Below are 21,880 nucleotides of genomic sequence, written 5' to 3'. Positions count from 1 at the left end.
CTTTCCCCTCCGTCCCCCAGTGAGGCCACATAAGTGAATCCACAGAGCAAAGACAGATGTACAAGTACTTGAGAAATGCAGAAATACAAGCCCAATATCCTGAACAGTACTGGAATTTTAGGCATCGATTGCCATCCACAGAAACACTATAGATCCATAAATCTGACCTCTCCTCTCTGTGCTGGCCCTGCACAGTGCTCAGGTAACGCCAAGCGGGAAGAGGAGCTGCCCAAGTGAACGGCCTCTTCCAGGGCCTTTTTATTGATGGCAGCACAAGAGAGTTCTGTGTGATAGGGCAACCTCACCTGATCGATAAAGCAGAGATGGAGGAACAGAGAACTTCATAATCGCAGTGAGAGCTGAAAAAACAGATCCCCTACAGCTAGTGCTGCATGCAGAATTCAAGGCCCTTACCATCCACAGGAAATTCAGAAATAAATCCTGTTTGAACCTTGGCCATACTGGTGAATAAACTGATTTCTTTTGCCGTTGTTGTTCTGTTGAACTTCATGTGAACTTATTAAATGCTGGACTATACTGAGTTATTACATTTACACTGTTAATAGGTTCTATTAATGTCCGAGTTCATCTTCAGGTCACGGGTCATTAGCTGAGGCATGGTTTGCATTGTGGCCTATTTTTCATGAAAGGCTTATTAAGAGAGACAGAGACTATCAATGTTAATGGCATTTACTTTTCAAGAATCTAATGAGGTCATTAGTTTCCATGTTTAATTGAAGTGCCAAATGCAAGCGTAGAAGATAAAAATGCAGTTGACCTCATCTTTATTTCAGCTCTACAGGAATATGTTACGCTATTCCTCTCCCCTGCCTATTTTTGGCCGTGTATGTTCTTGCAGGAAATGAAGGAGGCATTCCTGTGCTCACCACAGATACGAGACCCAGCCTCAGAGCACCTCTGCAACAGCCAAATGTGTGTTTCACACTAAGCGCCTGTTCCTCTTCGCTCAGATGACACTGGAAGCTTCCAGTGCCTGAAACCAGATGGTTTCAATAGATTATGGAATTCTGGTTATTCCTGCAGACCAATATCATACTTGTTCTGAGCACAGGGGATCCGAAATTACTGAAGCCTTGAAGGTGCACTTCACTTTTTCTGTGTAAAAGGGAATTGCCTGAATCTTGGACAGGAGGTACAAACCTTATTTTCCAAGTATATTAAATTTGTCTTGACTAAAAACTTGTAAACTGCTCCAAGGATTAGCTGCATGCCCCAACCACCTGTCTTCATGAGCAGCACTACCTAAAGACAAGTGCAATGTTTTACTGCTCACCTCACTCCCAGCTCACTTTCATCTCACAGTGAGGTATTGTTGTATACACAGTTCCTTTCTCTCCCCCTGGGCAAGAGAAAATCTATGAACTTTAAAATGTTTTTATTATACATCAGGCTTTGTTACTCCAGTACTTCTCACTCTAAAGCCAGCTCTGATATGGTCTCACATCAACATAACGTGGCTGTGCAGCACTGAGTACACACAGCCCTAGGATATGACACCAAACAAAGTGATTTAGATCCAAGAGATATGCTAGGTAGGATTTTGTGTGTGAATTCCTAGCTGAAGAGAACTTTCTCAAAATCCAGCAGGTATCCACAGACTTTGGATGAAATGACAATGAGAATATGCATATTTCTGCATGCACCTAATGAAATCTAAATATAGGCACTGAACTACATGCAGATTCTGTCATGCACCCAAAACATTTAATAATGCAGACTGATGCCTCCAGGGTAAGGGAGAATGCACATAAGATTTAGTTTCCTGCTTCACAGATATTCTCAACTCTAGATATTTGTTCCAGAAGGATACTAATCATAGGAAATGACCTAAAGCACATGAATGTTTACAATTATACATACTAACTGGAAAAAAAAAGAACCAAATGTCACTTCCCAAGCAGTTTTACATATATTTTACAAAGTCTGAAAATGCAGTGAGGCTTCTTTCCCCCTGAATGGTTCTGAAAGACACCCACATAAACTGAAACCATCACAGGCTACGAGAGACTGTTGGCTTTGCTGAAAAGAATGAATGATGTACCTGTGTAAAAAATGTCCTGCTATGGTTTTTAAGACTGAAACTAGGCATAAAGTGTTTAAAAAAAATAACCAACTTTCCTACAAACACCATTTTGATCTCAGACAGGATATTAATTTGGCTGATGAGTTATTACTTCCAAATCCAGGTCTAGGCTAACTCAAAATTAGAAAATGACACAGGCCAATGGCAAAAAGCAAAACACGACAGAGAACTGCTCAATAAAACACACCATAAAGCAAAAGCCTTCTAGAAAAGCCAGAAGATGCATTAAATAAGGTGGAATGACCAAGAAGCAAATTAGGCAAGACCCAATTTAACTTATAAACTTAAACCTTTGTGAGTCCATTAATCTCTTTTTGCTCAACGCGCACCTCGGTCTCCAGACACAAACACTGGGCAACCCTTCACGACCCGGGCAACAAACAAGGGAATGAGGCCGGACAAAGAGCTGTTGCACAACCTCGTGTTTGGAAAGTCACACCAAATATCATCCCCAGCAGCACCAGCAGGAAGCCAAGAGGAAGAGCAGCTCGCCTGATTTCTTAGAATGAGACAAGAAAGGCGCCAATTTGGACATCCACCCTGCACATCTGAAACAGCTCACAGCATTTCCACATTCCCCCAGGATGCTGTAATTCAGGGTGCTTGTGCCACACAACCTTGGAGATCTGAATAAGCAACAGCTTGCAGTAAATTCAAAACAAATTAATTTCCAAGAATTAGATGCTTTCCCACAGATCGGAGCAAAAGGCTTCCAAGAGTTCTTAGCATCCCATAATGCGTGGCTGAAAAGTTGGTCACTAACTGCCAAAAGGATCACACAGTAAAAGAGGGGGAAAAAAAAAAAAATCCTTACATTTAAACATGAATAAAAAGGAAAATAATATATTTCGTGCTTGTTTACAAAATCAAAATCAGATGTACTATTTGCTTGAATGACCTTTTCATAGCTAAATGATTTTGTATAGATATGCACATACATATGTATTTACAAAGATTTGTAGTGACATTAACCATAGGTGTACTATTTATGGGACTTATTTATTTTACACTATATACACTACATACATTATATATGCAATAATACAGGGATGGACAACTAAAATGTACACAGGGATATTCAGATTTACTGGTCAGTTCTACAAAGCCATAAAAACAGGACTGTCTGAAAAATGTACTTACATCATTAATGAGTAAGAAAACAGTTTATTTCATTACCACTGTGATTCTGGCATGGGATTCCTAAAGGACAGTAAAACCCATATAATTTTTTTTTCATGTCAATGCCTAAAAGAAAGGAACAACTTTGGCTCAGCTTGCAGCATGTAGAGGAATCAGCAATTCAACACCTCCTTTAGGGGCTGAGCAGTCCTGGAAAGGCAGCAGGCAACAAAGGCACCTTACAAGGAAGCACCTGAGATAATTACTCCTAAACATCCTCAGGGATTTTTCAAACCTCATTATCTGATTTAGATGGTTTAGACCCTTTAAAATAAGAAAATAATATATGTAAAGGGAGCACATTATCAGATTAAAGGTTTGGTTTTGGTCTGGTTGGTTTTTTTTTCAAAAGACCATTTTTGTTGGTATTACAAGTTTCTGTTTACTTTTTAAATATTGAGGCAGTTGGTTTTGAAATTAAGCCTTAACATTTTAAAAATATTTTTTACATTATGGTTCATATGGCAAAAACCATGAGAATGAAACCCTTGCATGTTACATATTAAAAGTCCTAATTAAATACCCCAATACAATTTCACCATCTTTGCTGCCTATGCTCCAAGATAAACCCAACTTTTAAATTCTCCTAGAAACCACAGCTTACTCTAGGACGGAGCGAGTCGCAGCCTGGGGATGGTACCGGTAGAGCAGGAGGCAGTGGTTCACACGAAACACTTCACCACCCTTCTGGAGGTGTTCATAAAAAAACAACAAATCTTCTGGGACACCCTGGAACAGAAAACAAGTTATTCCATCAGTATTCAGTTACGTCTGAAGTGATTTTACTTTTCTGCCAAATTAATATGGTTTAATAGAATTGTTATTCACAAATGCAACTTTTCTGTTGCCCAAGGAGGTTGTGGATTCCTCATCCCTGGAAGGGTCCAAGGCCAGGTTGGATGGGGCTTGGATAAACCTGGTTTAATAGAAGGTGTCCTGAAGGTGAAACAGGAAGATCTTTAAGTTCCCTTCCAACCCAAGTCCATCTCTGACTCTATAATATTATTTGTGTATGTCCCAATGAACTTATCTAATGGGTCATGAAATAAATGCAGCTAATGCTACTGAATGACCAGTGCTACTTAAAAATGAAGTGCAGCTGACTGCAAGGACAGAGATAGAAAAATCAACATCATCTCATTTTGACAGGGATCTCAAGCTTGGTGCAGGTGAATCCAAAAGGAAAAGAAACCCAGCTGCTAAACAGCCTGTGCAGCCTAAAGTTCCATGTAACCAAACAGCTCATACTGAAAAGGATCAGGGACTTCAGAAGAGGTTTGTTTCTGCTTTACTGGAATTCTCCTTCTTTCTCTGCTTGTCATATAAATACTGGTCTCTGCTTAGGAAAGGTGACTCGGGCCCCGTAACAACAGACCTTAATAAAAACTGCAATAAAGGCAACCTCAGAATGAGGCAACATCTGAAAACAGAATTTTATTGTCTTGAAACTTCCTTCCATGGTACATTCATCCTAATGGGATTGCATCCAGTGCTGCTGAAAACACTACAGGATAAAACCTCCCTCAACTGTGGATCTAGCAGGATCTAGGAAAAATTAGAGATTTCACAATCACTTCAACATTTTCCACTTAAAAATCAGAGAATCTTCACGCAAGAGATACAGTGGCAGAAGAGCAATCACATGGCAGATAGCACCCAATTCTGTTTTGAGGCACATGAAAGCACAAACCCACATTTCAAGCCCTATACAGAAGGTAAAAAAGTAGCATTTATTTGTATTTTGCAAAGCTACAACTTCTTGAAATACTAGAACATCTCATTTTTTCATGTTTAAATACAGATATTTCTTCCCCCCAATACAGTGTTTTAAAGGTCACATGGTTTTACCAGACTAAAAAGCTCCCTTTTATAAAACCAGGTGGGTCAAAGAAAATATTGAAGTGTAGCAACAATAAAAAGCTGAAAGATAACATGACAAAATTGAGAAGGAAAAGAAGGTGAAGAGATTGAAATACATTTCTTTCTGTAGACAACATCACATACATGAATAAACCTCAGCCTCAATTTTAACACAGAAAAATAATAGGAGTAAAAGTTAAAAAAATGATATTGAATTTTTTCCCTATTACTACAGCTTCTGAGTTTCTTCCATAATTAAGAAAATGAGATTCTCTAATTAAAGTGCTGGACTGGCCCTCTAGTTACGAGAGCAATATGGTTCAGTGACTGTTTCTCATACCCACCAGGCTGAGTAGCCAGAGGGGTGTGGAAGAGAAACGAGAAAAAAAAAAAATCTTTGAACCCTGGAAAACAATTCCAAAACACTCAGCTGAACATATGGATCTTGGGAGAAATCAGAGTCCACTCAGGCTCTGGAGCCTGCAGTTGCAGCCCTGGCTCTGTGATTCATGTGTGACACCGAATTGGGCCAATGCTCCCACACTCTGCAGGGAATGGACTCTGCTCCAGCTGCTCTCTGAGGGCAGCTCATCTGGAGCTATTGGCTGCCTTTGTAGACATTGCTGTGAACTCTGGTTTAAGAGCTGCAATGCAGAAGAAAACTTTTAGACAACCTCATACAATTTATGCTTTATGTGAAGCTACTTTAAAAGCCATAAAAGAAATCTAGGAGAAGCTGGAGCAGCAGCCAGCAGCCACAGTCACCACGAACACAAGAAAAACACAAAATCAATTTCTTTCCATCTATCTTGTAGCCCTTTCTATATTTTTTTCTCATTCTAGGCTTAAAGGGAAATACTGAGCCAGCAGCAAAGTTTAAACCTTTTTCTCTTTTCCGGTCACATACCAGACTGTGTCTCAGGGCACAAGTGCAGCACGTATCAGCTTGCTGCAGGAGTCAGATTTTAATTCAGATCTATGATTACATCACAGACATCTCAGCAATTCCTTTTCTTTTGGATAAGCATTTACGTTATTCAAGACAACCATTAATATGTATATTTAAGAAGAGTTACTGCAGAAGGAAATGGATCTTTCAAAACACTGTTTGGTTCCAAGTGCTCTTTTGCTTTCCTGTAACTGGCAGAAATACTCTGGAAGAAAGTGCACTCAGCCCTAGGAAGGAGCAGGTGCCTTGTACTGCTCAGCAGTGGCCTCTCACATTACAAAGGAGCAGCACTGCCATGCATTTTTCAGAGGAGGAAAGATGTTGACTGCGTTATGGATCCTGCAGGGATGGGACTTCCTACGGCTCTTGAGCGTGTAAGTTTGCTGCAATACAAGAGTTCCTTCCCAGTTGAGATCTATTATTGGATCCAGATGGCATTTGAAACACCAGGAATCTTTGTGAAACAACACAACTTTGAAAGAAAAAGCTGTTTAACCACTAAAGGGATATTTTAATGTATTTTTTTGAAAATTAATATCCATAGCTAAAAGTATCAGTTACCCAGCATTTCAGCAATAGGCTACCACATCAATAGCTTTCAGCAATAATAAATACAATTAAATTGCACAGTTTACATGTTACTGGACTACATGCAGAATTTTCCACATCACAGGCAAAACCCAACACCACATCCTCTGCTGCACTAAGGGATAAACTGATTACAGCTCCCAGAATAAAGCACAGCCTGCCCCTCCTCTGCTCTAAGCAGCCAAATGCAAAACCATCGTTCAGTTCAGCATGTTCCTACTGAACAGGGGAAGGGTTTCTGTTGACCCAGTATTTGGGGCAGGTACTGCTTGCTGTGCTGAGGGTTGTACTGATGAGAGGACTGGTTTTTTATACACCATGGGGTGTCAAGCAGAATCCTAACTTGAGTTAAAGTAACTCCTTCTTCAGGGGCCAAACACAAAAATCTATGATCCTTGTCTTGCCATCCTCTCATCGCTCGCTGTTCTCACTCCTGGCAGCAAACTGTGCTCCAACTGCAGCAACCTCAACATTTTTCAAGGGGGTTCAAGCACCTCACAACAAGCAATTCTGGCTACAGTTCTTGCACCTCCACCATCAGTAAAGATGAGGAGCATCAGTAGGGACGACCAGCAATTTTTGGAGGAGTTTGAATGCAAGTGATGCCCTGTGTGATGCTGTAACCATTAACACCTGGTGAGATCATGCTGTAGCCCTGGGATGACCAACAGCACCTCAGGCTGACAGCAGTCCTTCCCTTTGGTCACTTGGACAGAAACCACCATGGGGCTGTAGAGGCACAAACACAATATAAAATCTGCCTTTTACTGCTAAATCAAATAGACAAGAGTGATTCTGCCACAGAACCAATCTGTCCCAACTTCCTCAGCCATCTCTATTCAGCCTTGTCTCAGTCACCTTTGACTCCCTGCCCTTTCCCAGCTCCCAGGCACTCTGGCAGATCCTTGTGAGCACAACCAGTGGAGATTTAGCCTGTGCAGAGAAATCTGACTGGTGAAAATGGGAGATCTAACATTGTTTCATGTATACATGCAGTTATAAAAAACAGTGATGATGAACAAGAGGAGAAGTACATCAATCCACACGGGAGAAAAGCCTTGAGGTTTGGAAAAGCTTGGTCCTTCCTTTGATCAGGAGAATCAAGCAAAACAGGGCTATGACTTAGTACACATTTTGTAAACCAGTCAGCACCATCGGGGTAACTGTTGGACAGAAAAAACCAAATTGCTTTAATTCATCAGAGGAGCCTAAAATTGGTGCATGGAAAGAATTAAATAGCTATTAACAGTTTTTCTACAGGATTATCCAAGATATTAAGTCTCTCTTTCTGCAGATCTGTCACTTCATTTCTTGGGTCTCATCCAAATCATGCCTTTCCATCATTTTGCCTTGATTATAGGACCTGGAGCCCATCAGCATTTATTCCATTGTTTGGGAAATAACAGGTTAAAGGAAACTCCAAAAGGTTGTTTTCACCCCAATGTCTTGGCACAGAGAAATGCACTTAAACAAATATGATGGGGAAGTCAAATGGAAGGGAGGTGGTAAATTCTAAATGATATTTAATAACACACCAGCAGAAGATATAATTAGAAGTGTGTTATGGGGTGAATTTTCAAATAGCTTATAAACTGTAATTAACCAGTGGCTCCACCACTTTTTTTCTCCTTTTTAGATCTAATATTGATCTCTGTTCAGCCTTAAATATATCAAGCCAAAAACAAACAAAAAACCCCCAGTAGTGTCTGTGTTGTATCCTGATTTTCTCCAAAGCATCTTGATAAGCTGTTTGACAGTCTGACAATATTTTAATTCACGTGCCAAAAAACCAAATTCCTACTTAGCCTTTTACCTCTCAGGCATCATTACAACCCCTTGCCTTTCTGAAGGGAATGACATTTGTGTGCTCTGGCAGAGAAAGTGGAAAATTGCATCAGTGAGTGCCTAACAGCTACAGAGTTACCTCAGAGCTTTACAACACGGGCTACAGTCTCCTGTGCTCAAAAGGATATTTTGACACCTCCTCAGTTCGGGTTTTTTGTGACCTTTTATCACAAAAATAGAATGAAACTGAGCTGCAGACACTTTGTTTGGAGGCACAGTTTGTATTCAGAAATGCCAGTGGTTTACAATGCGCTATTCCATCTGGGACTCATTAAGAATCATTTCCCCCTGTTTACACGTCGAGATTAGCTCCGAACTTAAAGGCTGTCACTCCATTTTCAGTTTTCATACACTTAAAAAGGAAGGATAAACACAGGGGTGACAGGAAATTCGGAGCCAAGTTGTGGCAAAATTCTAGAGAAAGAGACAAGTTTGGCATGTAACAGTTGTGATGGGGAGAGTAATTCTGCCTGGAGAGAGCCAAGACTCTGCAATTTTCCACACTTGCATGGAGTGGAGCCTGCAGGTTAGCAATGCTCATTTATACAGCTCTCCTTGCACTCAGCATTTCTGTCACACACATGAAGCAATAACTTTTCTTCACTAATATCAGACACCTCTACCCCTGCACATGACTGGGGAGTTCCCCACTCTTAACAGCTTCAAAATCTGCTTTTCTCATCATACCAGAACACAGACATTTTTTTCCTCAGCACAATTTTTTGTGATGCTTTTGGACACGGTTATTACTTTTTAACAATGGTGCTACTTATTAGGAGACACCAAAAACTCCAGCAGCAAACCCACTGATGGCAATGTCACACACTAAGTGTCAAGTGAGAATTCTGAAGGGTTTAGTGAAGTGCTGCTACATCTTTCTGTAAGGAAGTACTGCACTCTTTATCCAAAATTGCTGGATAACAGGAAGATTATTTTCTTTTAGTTTCCTAAAAAAGGTGAGTCAGAAACATGGTTCATGTGCCTCTTCTTCTAGCAGGGGGTACCATTTGAAATGTTACTTTCTAGGCTTGTGACCACTTCCATTGTATTATCTTAGTCTCAGAACACCACCAAAGCTTGCTAAAGCCTTTTCAGTACTCCTGCTTTAATTATCATTTATCACAGACTGCATAAATAACACCTCTACCATTTTAGTTAATTAATACATAAAACAGGCTCTTAGAGACCATTTATGAAGATACTATTTAGGATTTTGTTTGGACCTAAAAGGAATATGCAGATCTTGATCAGAAAGAACTTCATTAAAAAAAAAAAAAAAATCTGAAAAAGATCTGTTTCACATAAAGCCTGGATGGCTGGAGAGAGACAAACATATCTACCTGGAATAAAAAAAGGATTACACCATAACATATCAATTTGTATTTTATCACTCCACCCATACTGTTACCATAAACATCAAATCACAATTTCTTCCATGGAAGAATTACCCTCCACTTTTCCTAAGCACTAAAATATGAAGAACAGGTGTTGGGATTTAATTTCAAATGAGAAATGCAGCTCTTTGGCAAGAAACAGTTTAGCAAATGGAGAAGGCCAAAACATGGAGATTTGTTGGCCTGTTCCTGTGTTTACTTCCAGCAATATGACACTTGCAAGTCTCATTAATAAACACTAACTCAAAAATGGAGATGGAAGTGATGAGATTAACACAGATCCTGGGTCAGGTCAGAACAGGGATGAGACCCTTAAGAGTATTCTCAGCTCTGCTGATACACAGAGAAAATCTTTCTTTGCCTCAAAGGAATTCTTTTCAAATGAAAATGAACAAGTTAAAGCAATGCTAAATACTTTGCAACACTAAATGCTGCAAGATTTAAGACTTGATTTTGTGTCCTTTAAACCCACAGAGGACAAAGGTTCGACTTCATTGCTTGTGTCCATTGCTTTGTTCAGATCTGTCCTTGTTTGTAGGGTATTTTTCTGTATCAGCCAGAGGCTGAGCTTGGACATGTTGGACACTTTACAACAGGGACAAACAATATGTTCAACTTATCACTGGTAATTCTTAAAACTAGAAGGACGTATCATGCATTGTGGCTAAAGAATCATCAGGATTAAGGTTGTCAGTGTATTACAGCTGAATAACCAGTGGCATAGTTCCTACACAATTATACAGAGAGATCAAAACAGAAAAAAACCCAACTCATAAAAACAAAACAAAGAGAAAAAAAAACCCCAAAATGAAAAGCAAAAAAGCACAGAACAATAGTCTATTTAACTTAACCTCTTGAACTTTATTGTTAGGCTTGCTGTTCCATTGTTGATGCTGCTTTAATTTGCTTGCTTTCTTTTTGGAGCTTACTAACAACACTCAAGAAGTTGAGTCAAACATCCTTCAGAGAGTGAAAATACAATGATAAGAAATAATAATAAAAAAGAAATAAAGAGCATTTGTAGCAAATGTAGATTGTATTGGGAGCCAGGCACCATTCCCAGCTCTTCCACTCACCCACCATGTAATTAAGGGTAAATCCTTTCACTGCTCTAAACAATTCAGTTCTCTGCCTGCTGTCTCCTTATAATTTTTTGGCAGCCCAAAGAATAATATTTGTAAATCCTCATACATACACACGCATGTGTATGTCTGTGTGTATATATATACACTGCATGGCACGGAGAGGCTTCATTTAGAAGCTATAAAAATAATAAACATCATCATCATCATGTGTTGTAGTTTAAATAATAAAATAGGAAATAGCCTTAGAAGATTTTTTTAGAGTGCTAATAAATGAAAGCTTTCAAAAAAAAATTCATAACCACCCACTTTAGCCCTAAAATCTCACCAAAACCACTGGAAGCAAAACCCCTCAGAACCAAACCACACAAAATGGATCCAAATGTGTCTAAATTAGATCTATTTGTCAACATATTTTAACTACCACAATAAATACTACTAACACACATGCATGGATTTTATTCCATAAACATGCTGATGAGCTTACAGCAATCAAATTGAACTCATACAGGAAATTCATAGAGACAAAGAACATCTAACTGTCAGGGAAGGAACACTTCTGAGACCACAGGTATTTAATCTGTAACCTCTCAGTCCTGATCCTTGAGGAGAAGCTACTTAAAATCTTCCAGAGACAAAAACTAAGATTGACAAGAGAACACAAGACAAGAGGATAAATGAGTTTTAGTGGTAGTTACGGCTCTTCTTTCTTCATCTCAGGGATATAAATCTCCCCCCTTAGTGAATATACTTTTATCTCTCTGCCATCCTGCACCTTACTTCCCTCCCAATCTCTTTCAGCAACCTACTTCACCTTGCAGGGATAGTTCATAACAAAACTATGGGCTCACTTGTTTTTAGTTTTCTGATCTGCTGCATCTATTTCAGGGACCCCTTCCCCTAGTGTTCCTTAATAACAGGTGCAGGGCTAAACAAAGGGATGCTTCCTGGACTACACATCATCTGCACCACTCACCTTTCCACCCTCATCAAATCTTCCCACGTGAAAAAACCATTCTCGAGAACAGAACCAGGTTGGCATGATCACAGTAGGCCCATGGGAGGTAAACACCTAGGAAAGAGGTAAAAAAAGCCAGTCAGCTAACAGAATATCCAACCCAGCAGCTGGTGAGGAACAAAGCAGACCTTACACGTTCACCTGAAATTATGCCTATGCACAACCTTCAGCAATTTCAAGCACTGAGGAAAGCAAGGGCACTGAGAAAATGTGGCATGTGCTCAGTGTCGAAAGCACACTGTGCCAGAAACTCCCAGGTGCCACAGCCCAAAAGGTGAGTCTGGTTCCTGCTTCATATTCCATGACCTTCTCTTCTATCCCAAGCTGCAACACGTGCAGAGTTCTTAAAACACTTCTCCAGATTTAGAGTATCATACTGGAGTTGGCACTTTATCAATAATGGTGATGTTGATATTGGAGTGAATGAATCGAGAAGAATCGTGGGAAATTCTTAAACTGAACCCTACAATTGTTGAGCATTGATTTTTTTTCCATTTTATATTCCTTATACATATATTAAGCAGGAACTTTCGCTGATCTTTTATTTCTGCCAAAGACACTTAAACCCTAATCAAGCTTGGACAAGTAAAATGCAGTTTGTTTTAAACATTACCTGAGTACTATGGATTTGCTACCCAAGGGTACCTGTGATTAAAGGTTGTTGGAAAGGAAGAGCTTTAAGGAGAGAAAAGGGAGTAACTATTAATTTCATCCTCTTCACCTGTGACAGCCAAGAACCATACAAATGGGTCTTTGAAGCTTTAAACAAACTTCTTGTAAATACAACAGTGAAATAAGCCAGAATGTGAATTACAGAAGGTAAACTGGTTCTTTCTTTTAGCACAAGATGAAGTATCCAGGCAAAGAAGAGACCAAACTTGTCAAACACAGTGTGCAAAGTGAAGGCAGAAGCTTGTGCCTGCTTCCAACAGTGACACAAAAACTATGGAGCACACCCCGGGTTCTGAAGGCAGAAGAAACCAACCTCACAATTACTGTCAGTCAAACACCAGTGACAATGTTGATCCTGCAAGCTGACAATTTCATAGCATGCTACAGTGGTAATATTAATATTCCTGCATAGCTGAAGTTCTTAAACTAAGAGCATGGGTGTACATTTGTCACATGCATCTCAGCACCTACGTTTTAAAGGTGCTCCTCTTGATGTCAGCCTGAGGGAGCTCCACAAACTCTTCTTATGTCTGGCAGCTTCCATTTCCACATATAAACATGGATTTAAACCCACATACAGACACTTAAATCAATTGTCCAAATGAATCAGATTAGAAATCGAATCAAAATTCAACAGATGAGCTACTCCCACTTTTCTTATGGGCATCTGCCCAAACACAGGCATCCACTTCAGGGTGAAGCACGTGGCATGCTGACTCCAGGAACACAGTGACAGAACCTCACTGTCCCTAAAGGGATCCTAGGGTGACTCATTTTCATACAGACACTTCGATTCTAGGCAGTCATATTTAGTCAGAAAAATCCTATCACCTAATGGCTATGGCTTAACACATCAGCAGGTTGCCCAGAGCTGAAATACTCTAGTTCAGAGGTGCTAAATGTAAAAAAACTCCCCCCAAGAGTCAGTGGGAGCTGAAAGAGTCAAAACAATCCCAGAAAACCAGAGCAGACGTGATTACTCAGTACATGGTTATTAGCTCCACGTTAATTACAGGGGCAATTGAGTATGGCCTGAACCAAACAATGACCAAACAGTAATCCCAAAAGAAAACAGCAGTAGGGAGAAAAGCCAGGCCAGAGGGCATTGCATTGAATCTCATTTCTGAATGAAACAAGAACTTCAAAAGCAAGTCTTGAGCCCATTGGCACTTGTGAAATGTGTTTGGAGAGGTCAGAATGCCATTTCCTCAGTGCTGTCAGGTCCATCAGAGAACAGAAATGCACTTCACCTTAGAGATGGAGCTCAATGCAAGCAGCCGTGCTCACGTGCAAAAAGCATCCCTCCCAAACATCCCAGATAATGGGTGCTCCACTGACACAGATACTTCAGGGAAACCAGACAGAACAGATTTGAAAAACTTGAGAAAACCCATCCAAAAGCCACTTATGTTAACCCAGATGATGATGATTTCATAGCAGACCATCACACACTGCATACACCGATGTCTGTCCTAAATCCAGCAGTGTTGTATGGCTCCCTGCCCATCTCAGCAGAGATACCAGAGGAGAATCACACAGGCAAAACAGGGACTGATGATGCCACACATGATTTTAGGATCTTATCCTTAAACCTACACAGCACAGCAGCTGAGAGTCAGTGAATTGGCAAATAACTTTTTCTACAGGGATACTTACAGTGCAACATCAAAACTATATTTAGGAAATTGATTTGTGCTGCTGTCACAAATTCACACTACCTTGTCCCTTGCTATGTAACAATAACTTCTGTGAAGCTGAAGTTCTCTTTTTTTGTTGTTGTTGATGTTGTTAGCTTAGTCTTCAGCTGAATCTCCTGATCCAACAAGCCACAAACCAGCAGTGCTACCACAAAGGAGGATGTAGGAGAACAGGGCACCAAGCAGAGAGAACAAGAACCTTCTTTTCAGCAGCAGCAGCGATAATCCAGAAATAATCTTCAACCTGATAAAACTGCTAGAAGTCTACATTTACACCACATCTACATTAGCTGAAGAGCTCTCCCACTCATCCTGCCTTTGGCTACACACCCCAGTCACAGCACTGGCACTCACCTGACCCCAGGATGGATCAGAGCACTACATCACTAAAAAGCCATTATTTCCCTTGTTTTTAGTTTTCTACAGCTTTAGTTCTCTGAATCAGTTCACTGTGGGGTCAGAGCAGCAATACCACTGACACACTGGAGAGGGAAGGAACAAGCTTTGGAGAGGAAAACAAGCCCTCCCTTTTTGGTCACTGCCCACAGTTAATCAGTCCAGCTGTAACATAAAACTGCATCCTCTGAATACCCACTCTGATGGGAGGAGAACTGGCCAGGAAAAACACTACCTCCTAACAACTGTTCTGAAACACTGCAGCATCTGCCAAACTTCGGAAAACCACCTTCCAGAGCTATTGAAATTTTATCTTCAAGAGAAAAAGAAAATAATCTCAACCTTCTTCACTTTGGAAATTCTATATTTCACCTTGGTTTAGTCTGATGGGAAAGTTTCCTCTGTATTTCTTTTTTGCCTATTCTTGTCAAAAACTCTTGCCAAGGTGTTAAAAAATGGTCAAATTGCCTTATTCTGTGATAAAAACTGCAACTTCTCACTTTGTGAGACTGACACTCTAGATTTTATCCATAAATCTTTTAGATTGCATGGACTGGAACGAGAGAAACAAAGAGGACACGCTAGTCTTAACTTGAAAATCAATCAGAAGCAGAATGTGAATGATGGTGCCATGAACTGCTATGTTTAGTTTTCTTGGAAATATTCTCCAACTGTGCTTAACAAATGTCTTGTGTCACCTTGGAACATCAGTGGGTTTTCAGACCTCCTTGAGGAATTAATTCAGTATATTGGAGAGCAGGTTGGACCTGTGAACGTTTCCCACACAGCTGGATTGAAAGATTAATGCTTATTAATAATACTTGTTATTAATTACAGTACACTGTATGCTGTAAAAATGATCTAAATATATGAATATGGTTGCATGAAACCAACTTGTTAAAAACCTGTTACAGAGGTGTAGCTGAGGTATAAATCTGTTCAGCTTCAGAATTCCTGAAGAACAGTGTTGTCATAACCTAACTGGAATCCATCTTCAGATGATGGGCACAAACTCCTATTTCAGCATCTTATTTACTAAACTATTTAGAACTTTTATCACTCTCTGGGTTTATTCCAAGGATCAAGTCACAAGTAATTGAAACTGGTTTGTTCTTGTTCACTGTTTGGCTATCGAATTACAGCCAACTGTTACACAGATTCTCTGAAAATAAATCCAAAGAACACAAAGAGTTGATAAAGTGACTTTCATTGTTGCATTTCAGAGCTGTCAACAGCACATGGAACTCTGGTTCCCACTGATGCTCACTGCTGATCATGTCAGCATTCGGTGCAAAATTTCAGTTCCAATACAGGGAAAGGCTTTTTGTGTGTTTACAGTAACATCTCAAGGAAAGTTCTACTTGCTGAAGCAGCAAATCAAAGTCTAACAGCAGCGTGACAAAAGCAGACATGCAGATGGTGAAACAACCTCATCACATCAGATATCATCATGCCACGCAGGACACAGAGGGGAAATCGAGCAGTTCACAAGAGCAACAGATTTAATCACGGGCCCAGACTGCTTTCCAAAGCAATGAGCTAATTCCCCAAAATCCACTACATGTTTAATTCTACTTATGCTACAGCATTTTTCAAAATTATATCCACACAAATCAAGGATTAGAACCAATCTCCTCTGTTGAGATAAATGAAGCTTCCTAATATCCAGGGACAGACATCGACATGCTAGAGGGTGGAAAAGAAAACAAATCCCATGGTGGAGGGCCACAGTGATTTTGTGAGCTGGAGGCAGACTAAAGGACATCCTTTAAACAACAACTTTGAATCCTTTAAACATCCTTTAAACAATCCTGACCTTGAAACAATGCTGAGTTAAGATACCTGTGCATTAATTCAGCAGCGAATTATTAATTAATTTTAACCAGGACCTTGTCACTGAAGTGTACCAGGTTTTCATCCAGAATCAGGTGTGTGTGTGTGTTAGTGTGAGGGAGAGGTACAGAACGTAGGGAAGAGAAAACAAGACTCTTCCTACTTCAAAAAAGTATTGGGCAAATAAGATTTTTCAAAAGAAAATAACTACAACAAGCTTCGTTAAGCTTTTAGGGACCTAAACAGCCAGCGTGGTATAGATTCCATGCAGATAGTTTATATTGTACTGAACTGCTGCACCCCTTCCTAGGCCTGCACAAATAACTGCCTGTGTCACCTCATCACTGCAAGCTTCGAGAGCAGCTGAAAATCCTTCTGGAAAGAAGCTAGAATCTGGCACAGCAAAAAGTAGATTACAGAAATAAACCATACCTTGCCTCTCTGTGCAGAAAAGCTGGTATATCCACAGCAATTCTGGGGCAGCCTGACTGAAAATCAGTGGTATTTAACCTTCACAATCCCAAACTCTACAAGGAACAAAACTAATGAAAAAGAGTACAAGAGTCTGAGAACTGCTAATGCCAGTGAAAGCAGAGAGCATTCAGCACCTCTGAGAAGGTATTCCTGCTCCTGGAAAATTTATGACCTACAGCTCCCTGTGATTTCCTCTGGATTTGAAGCCTGAATGAAGGCTGGAATGTTTCACAGTTTGCAGGAAACACAGGATCTGCAAGAACAGAGCCAGTGAGAGGAGCTGTGAGATGATGTTTGTTAATGCAAAAAGGGGACAGTAGTGGGGAGAAAAGCTGAATTTGGCTGAACTGCTGTAACAACCTCCCTGGCTCCTCACAGTTTATTGCACTGCTGGTGCTTTTCACCAGGCCATTCACTTTCAGAAAAATACAACAGTCCTCTTTATAGCTATGTGACCATTACACCAAAACATCAAATTTTTACATATAGTATTCCCTATGTTAAATAAAATTTTCATACCAAGTCTCTGCAGTGAAACCGCCAGCTGGAATGAATAAGAGGGTGTGTATCAGCAGGGCATCACCTCCTCCTGACATCTGGGTAAAGACTGCCTATAGCAGCTACTCTTTACCTACGTTTTTAGATTGTCTTAAAACTTGCTGCTGAAAGCAAAACTGTTTACAAACTTGCTACAAGTAAATGTATTAACTTTGGGTTTCTAGTCCAGCACCTAGGGATTGAATTGGGCTGTGGCTTCGCTTTTTGTGAGCCAGCTCCTGCCAGCCCCATTGTGTGGGATAATTGAGAGCTGACCATACTCTGAATATCTCTGTTTTGTAGCTGAATGCCCACGGGCAAGCACCATTCTTCTTGTCATTTTTAGAGCTTTTCCCTACTAATGACGATGAATTAAGCTACTGCTGAAGCCAAAACAATAGCTGCATGCAAAGGAAACAGCCTGTATGATTTTAGCATGTCTTACATCTCTTTTTCTTGGGTCTGTAGGCTACTAAAAGTGGTCTTTGCAACACCCTTGCCTTAACAAGTCTCTCTAATTCTTGGAGAGTTTCCAGTATTTGAAGAGTCAAGTATTTACAATGGAAGACTTATTCCACCCAGTGAAATAAGGCATTCTGCACCAAGAGGTTGTCTTCTTGGCTTGCTGTTTGTGCTGAGGCTTTACTACAAAAGAAAGAAAACAATCTGCTTAAAGTCATATTGGCAGGTCCTAAATTGTGATTAGAACAAACAAGAAATCTGCTAAGAAACAACGCTGACCAATGCTGATGTAAAATAAGCCATTAAATTTACCTTTCCACTTGACTTGTGGACACGCCATTTAGAATTTTCACAAGATGAAGACTGAATTGTTCTTCCGTATTTGTGACTTATTAGATAGTATTTAACAGATGACAATATAGACAACAGAAGTATCTCCCTACATGGTGTGCAGCCAAAAAATAAAACTATTCTGCCTCTTGAAGTGCATTCTGCTATGCCCACAATTAACAAATTTCCCTAAAATGTGCTAGCAAAGAGGAAAACAAATTCCCATAAAAAGCAACACAAGAAACTTCTCTACATACCCGCTCCCAAAATTAATGTTCAGCTGAAATGTGAGTAAACCTCCTGGCAAATCTCAGCTTCAGCAAATTTTAAAATGCAGGTATTTGGAGAGAGAAACATGAAATACTTTTGAGTGTTCAGGATTATCCGAGAGCGTAACGTATCCTTCATGCTAATGCTCACTGTGTCGCTTTTTCAAATAAAAGCTCCTGCTATAAAAGTTTTATGCAGCTTGGAAGGGGGGGACACATGACCTTCACTTAAATGAAAGAAATACAAGCACCTTATAAACAAGCATCAAACTGTAGGGAAGGAGATCACTTTTGAATTTGAGACGTTCAGCTGTGTGCTAATGTACATGCAAAAGACCCACAGGAGAAATATTAAATATTCATGCAAACTTGCTGTATTTATTCCAATACAAATTATATTTCTTCTGTGGTTTTTTTTTTTTTCTCCCCTATAGACTTTTACCCTTTAGAGAAGGCAAAAAGAGAAAACTTAGATCAGATCTTAAACAACGGATTCTGATTATCTGATTAACAGCTGCGAGAGCAGAATGTTTTCTTTAGGAAATCAAAGCAAACTTTACCCTAAATCTCTCCCTCATGTCTTCCATCATATCACAAGTCTTTGGGGAGTATCAAAGCACCAAATGCATTCCAGTGCCTTGAGAGTGTTTGAGTTGAGTTCTGTAACACTTCAAAACTGTGAATGGGAGAACAAGGAAAAGACAGAAAATAAAAAGGTATTTTAGAAAAATAAATGTCACTGCTAGTGCAGAAATAGTAACAGCAGATTTTACAGGGGGGAAATTTAAGATCTCAGGCTTTTAGCCTTCTGCACACTGTCTCTAATCTTTTACCCCACAATCACTTTCTCAAAATGAAATATAGACATACTGAGAATAAAAAAACCCCAGTACCTCAGCAACAGTTTTTACACACACATACATCTCTGATAATGAAAGGGACCCAATACATGTCCAGAACCCAGTGATCTCTCACAAGAGTTTGTTTTTCAACAGTGCAGAAGACAAACCTGGAAAGACCTCAACCAACCCTGAGCATTTGCAGAGATAAAAATAAAGTGCCCATCAATCTGTAAAAGTCTGAGACAAACCAGAGCTGAGAACACTACAAAGCTTTCCCCTCCTCTCTGCATTCTCCTGTTTCAGCCTCCCTAATAATTTGTTGATGGGTTTATATGTGGGACTGGATTTTGTTTGATTTCCCCTGCTTCCCAGCCAGAAACATGACCAACATTTCCTTTAATTTGTGACTGACTCGAACCTCCAAACTCTCTCCGCATGGGCAGCTTGAAGTCACACTGAACCTCTGAGTCTGGGCCCTGGGTGTGCATCACTCCTGACATTCACTCCTGCAGAAAATTCTGCCTGAACGTGGCATTCCCTGTCCCTGCTTTGAAGTAGTTACTGCTCAGTCAGTCATTCAATCTATCCAGCATGTTAAAATATATTTAAAGAATTCAGGGATAAGAAAGAAGGTAATTAATAGCTTCAGATCTTCCAAGCAGAGGCTGGTGTGAGTGATCAGGGCGCCCACACTCCAGCTGGGACAACATAAAATCAACAATAACAAGGATTAGAGCCCAGGTTCGCCCCGAGTTGGAGCTAAAATGCAAGCAGCCATCTCTGCCAGGGAGAACTTCTGCCATGGGGCAACTGAACCCCTGCAAGGTCTCTGCCACCATCTCTGATGAATACACAGGAGCTCCAGAGGGCTTCTAAAGTCACTAGTCCAGGTAGCCACCTTTGAAGGGTGCACACCTCATGCAGCCATACATTCCTATAATCAGACTGTTATCATTATCCTCAAACCGATGAAATTATTTTCTCTAACAAGATCAAATTCAACTTTTAAGAATTCATCTCTAAAAAGCTGTTTCAGCCAATATGAATCTGATCATAAGCAAAGTGCAGCTAAAATGTTCAAAGAATTAAGAGGAACCCAACTGTGCTACACATACGAAGATGATTTTGTACATTCTTTTTTAATATCTCCTTCTTATCCTGCAGAAATATTTACACCAAAAAGACAGTAGATATTTACTACATGGCCCTCAGCATCTACCACCAATAAATAGTATGGGCATCTGCATTAAAGGGTCTTGCTATAATATAAAAATAAACATATTAGTAACTATCTAAAGGAAACCAACTGAATCAGAGAAGAAAATGTTGGTTTTCCATTTGCCAAGAAACTGAAAATCAGCAGAGGAAGCAGATGCTAGAACTGTACTTAATGTAATTAAAAATTTGAAAACACAACAGCACTTTTGGCTGTAGTGAAACATGGTTGTAGCACCAGCTGGGAAGGATCTACTAAGCAGCTCTTGTGATTTATATCTTTGAGAGCTTCATGGGTCACTCAACATAAACACCCTTGTTTGTCTCACACATCCTGCTAAAAATGATTAAGATTTAAATGAGGTTTCAGGTCTTTGAACTACAAATTCTGAGAAAAGGTAGTGTAACACAAAAAAAGCACAATAACATCTTGGAACTACTGTGGTTAAAAATATTTAATGATAATTATTTCCCTGTCATTCCTTCACAGAATTTAGCTAAAAGTTTAGATAATTTCCCCCAAATTCTCCAGAATTAGTAACAAGAACTTTGCGTGTGGTACTTGTAAAAAAAAAAAAAAAAGAAAAAAAAGATAAACTACAGCAATCCACAGGAACTTAGAGCACAGCTGTGTCTATGGTTTTTCCTAATAATCACTGATGGTGAAGGTTGATCCAATCTTTCCTATAGCAAGGGAAGACACCAGTTTGGACATTCCTAGTGGGAACAGCAAAACTCTGCTGGCATGGATGGAGTGTTCAGTGTTACCAACTGAGCAAACCAGTCATGGTGACAAACAACTACAGCTTTGGAACTCAAGTGCAGTGGCAGCATAACAAAAGATCAGAAAGAGTGAAATCAGATTTCCCTGTAAGGCTTTATTCCAACTTAGCTTTGTATTAAGTAAAATCAATATTTCAACAATACTTATTCCTATTTCTTATAAGATATGTACTATAACCTCTTTTTGGAAATGGGGATCTCTGCCCTTTTCTTCACAAGCTGATCCTACCTAAAAACAAATCACAGAACCAGCAGGATCCACCTATGGCAGTAATGGAGTCCAAGTTCCAAAGTCAGCAAAACCTCAGAAATAATCTTTTAAATCCTGATTCAGGAAACCATTCCTTCAGT

The 21,880-nt window shown here is 39.9% G+C and overlaps 1 protein-coding gene across 8 annotated transcripts in view; it reads right to left on the bottom strand.

The window, feature by feature from the left end:
• The window catches only part of B3GNTL1 (UDP-GlcNAc:betaGal beta-1,3-N-acetylglucosaminyltransferase like 1), a 107,063-nt gene that overhangs the window by 22,688 nt on the left and 62,495 nt on the right, over positions 1 to 21,880 (bottom strand). For 7 of the 8 annotated variants that reach the window (XM_039562000.1, XM_039561999.1, XM_039562003.1 and 4 more), the window contains 2 exons: positions 11,978 to 12,073; positions 3,888 to 4,012 (listed from right to left, as the gene is read on the bottom strand). In XM_039562000.1, coding sequence (XP_039417934.1) covers positions 3,888 to 4,012; positions 11,978 to 12,073 — 221 coding nt within the window. Of the gene's footprint in view, positions 1 to 3,887; positions 4,013 to 11,977; positions 12,074 to 14,742; positions 14,814 to 21,880 lie in introns of those variants that run through there. The other variant, XM_019291942.2, reaches the window with a different exon arrangement.

Source organism: Corvus cornix, chromosome 18 (genome assembly GCF_000738735.6).
Source record: "Corvus cornix cornix isolate S_Up_H32 chromosome 18, ASM73873v5, whole genome shotgun sequence".
NCBI lineage: Eukaryota > Metazoa > Chordata > Aves > Passeriformes > Corvidae > Corvus > Corvus cornix.
Note: the sequence above shows the minus strand (reverse complement) of the source record. Positions and strands in the feature narration are given on the sequence as shown.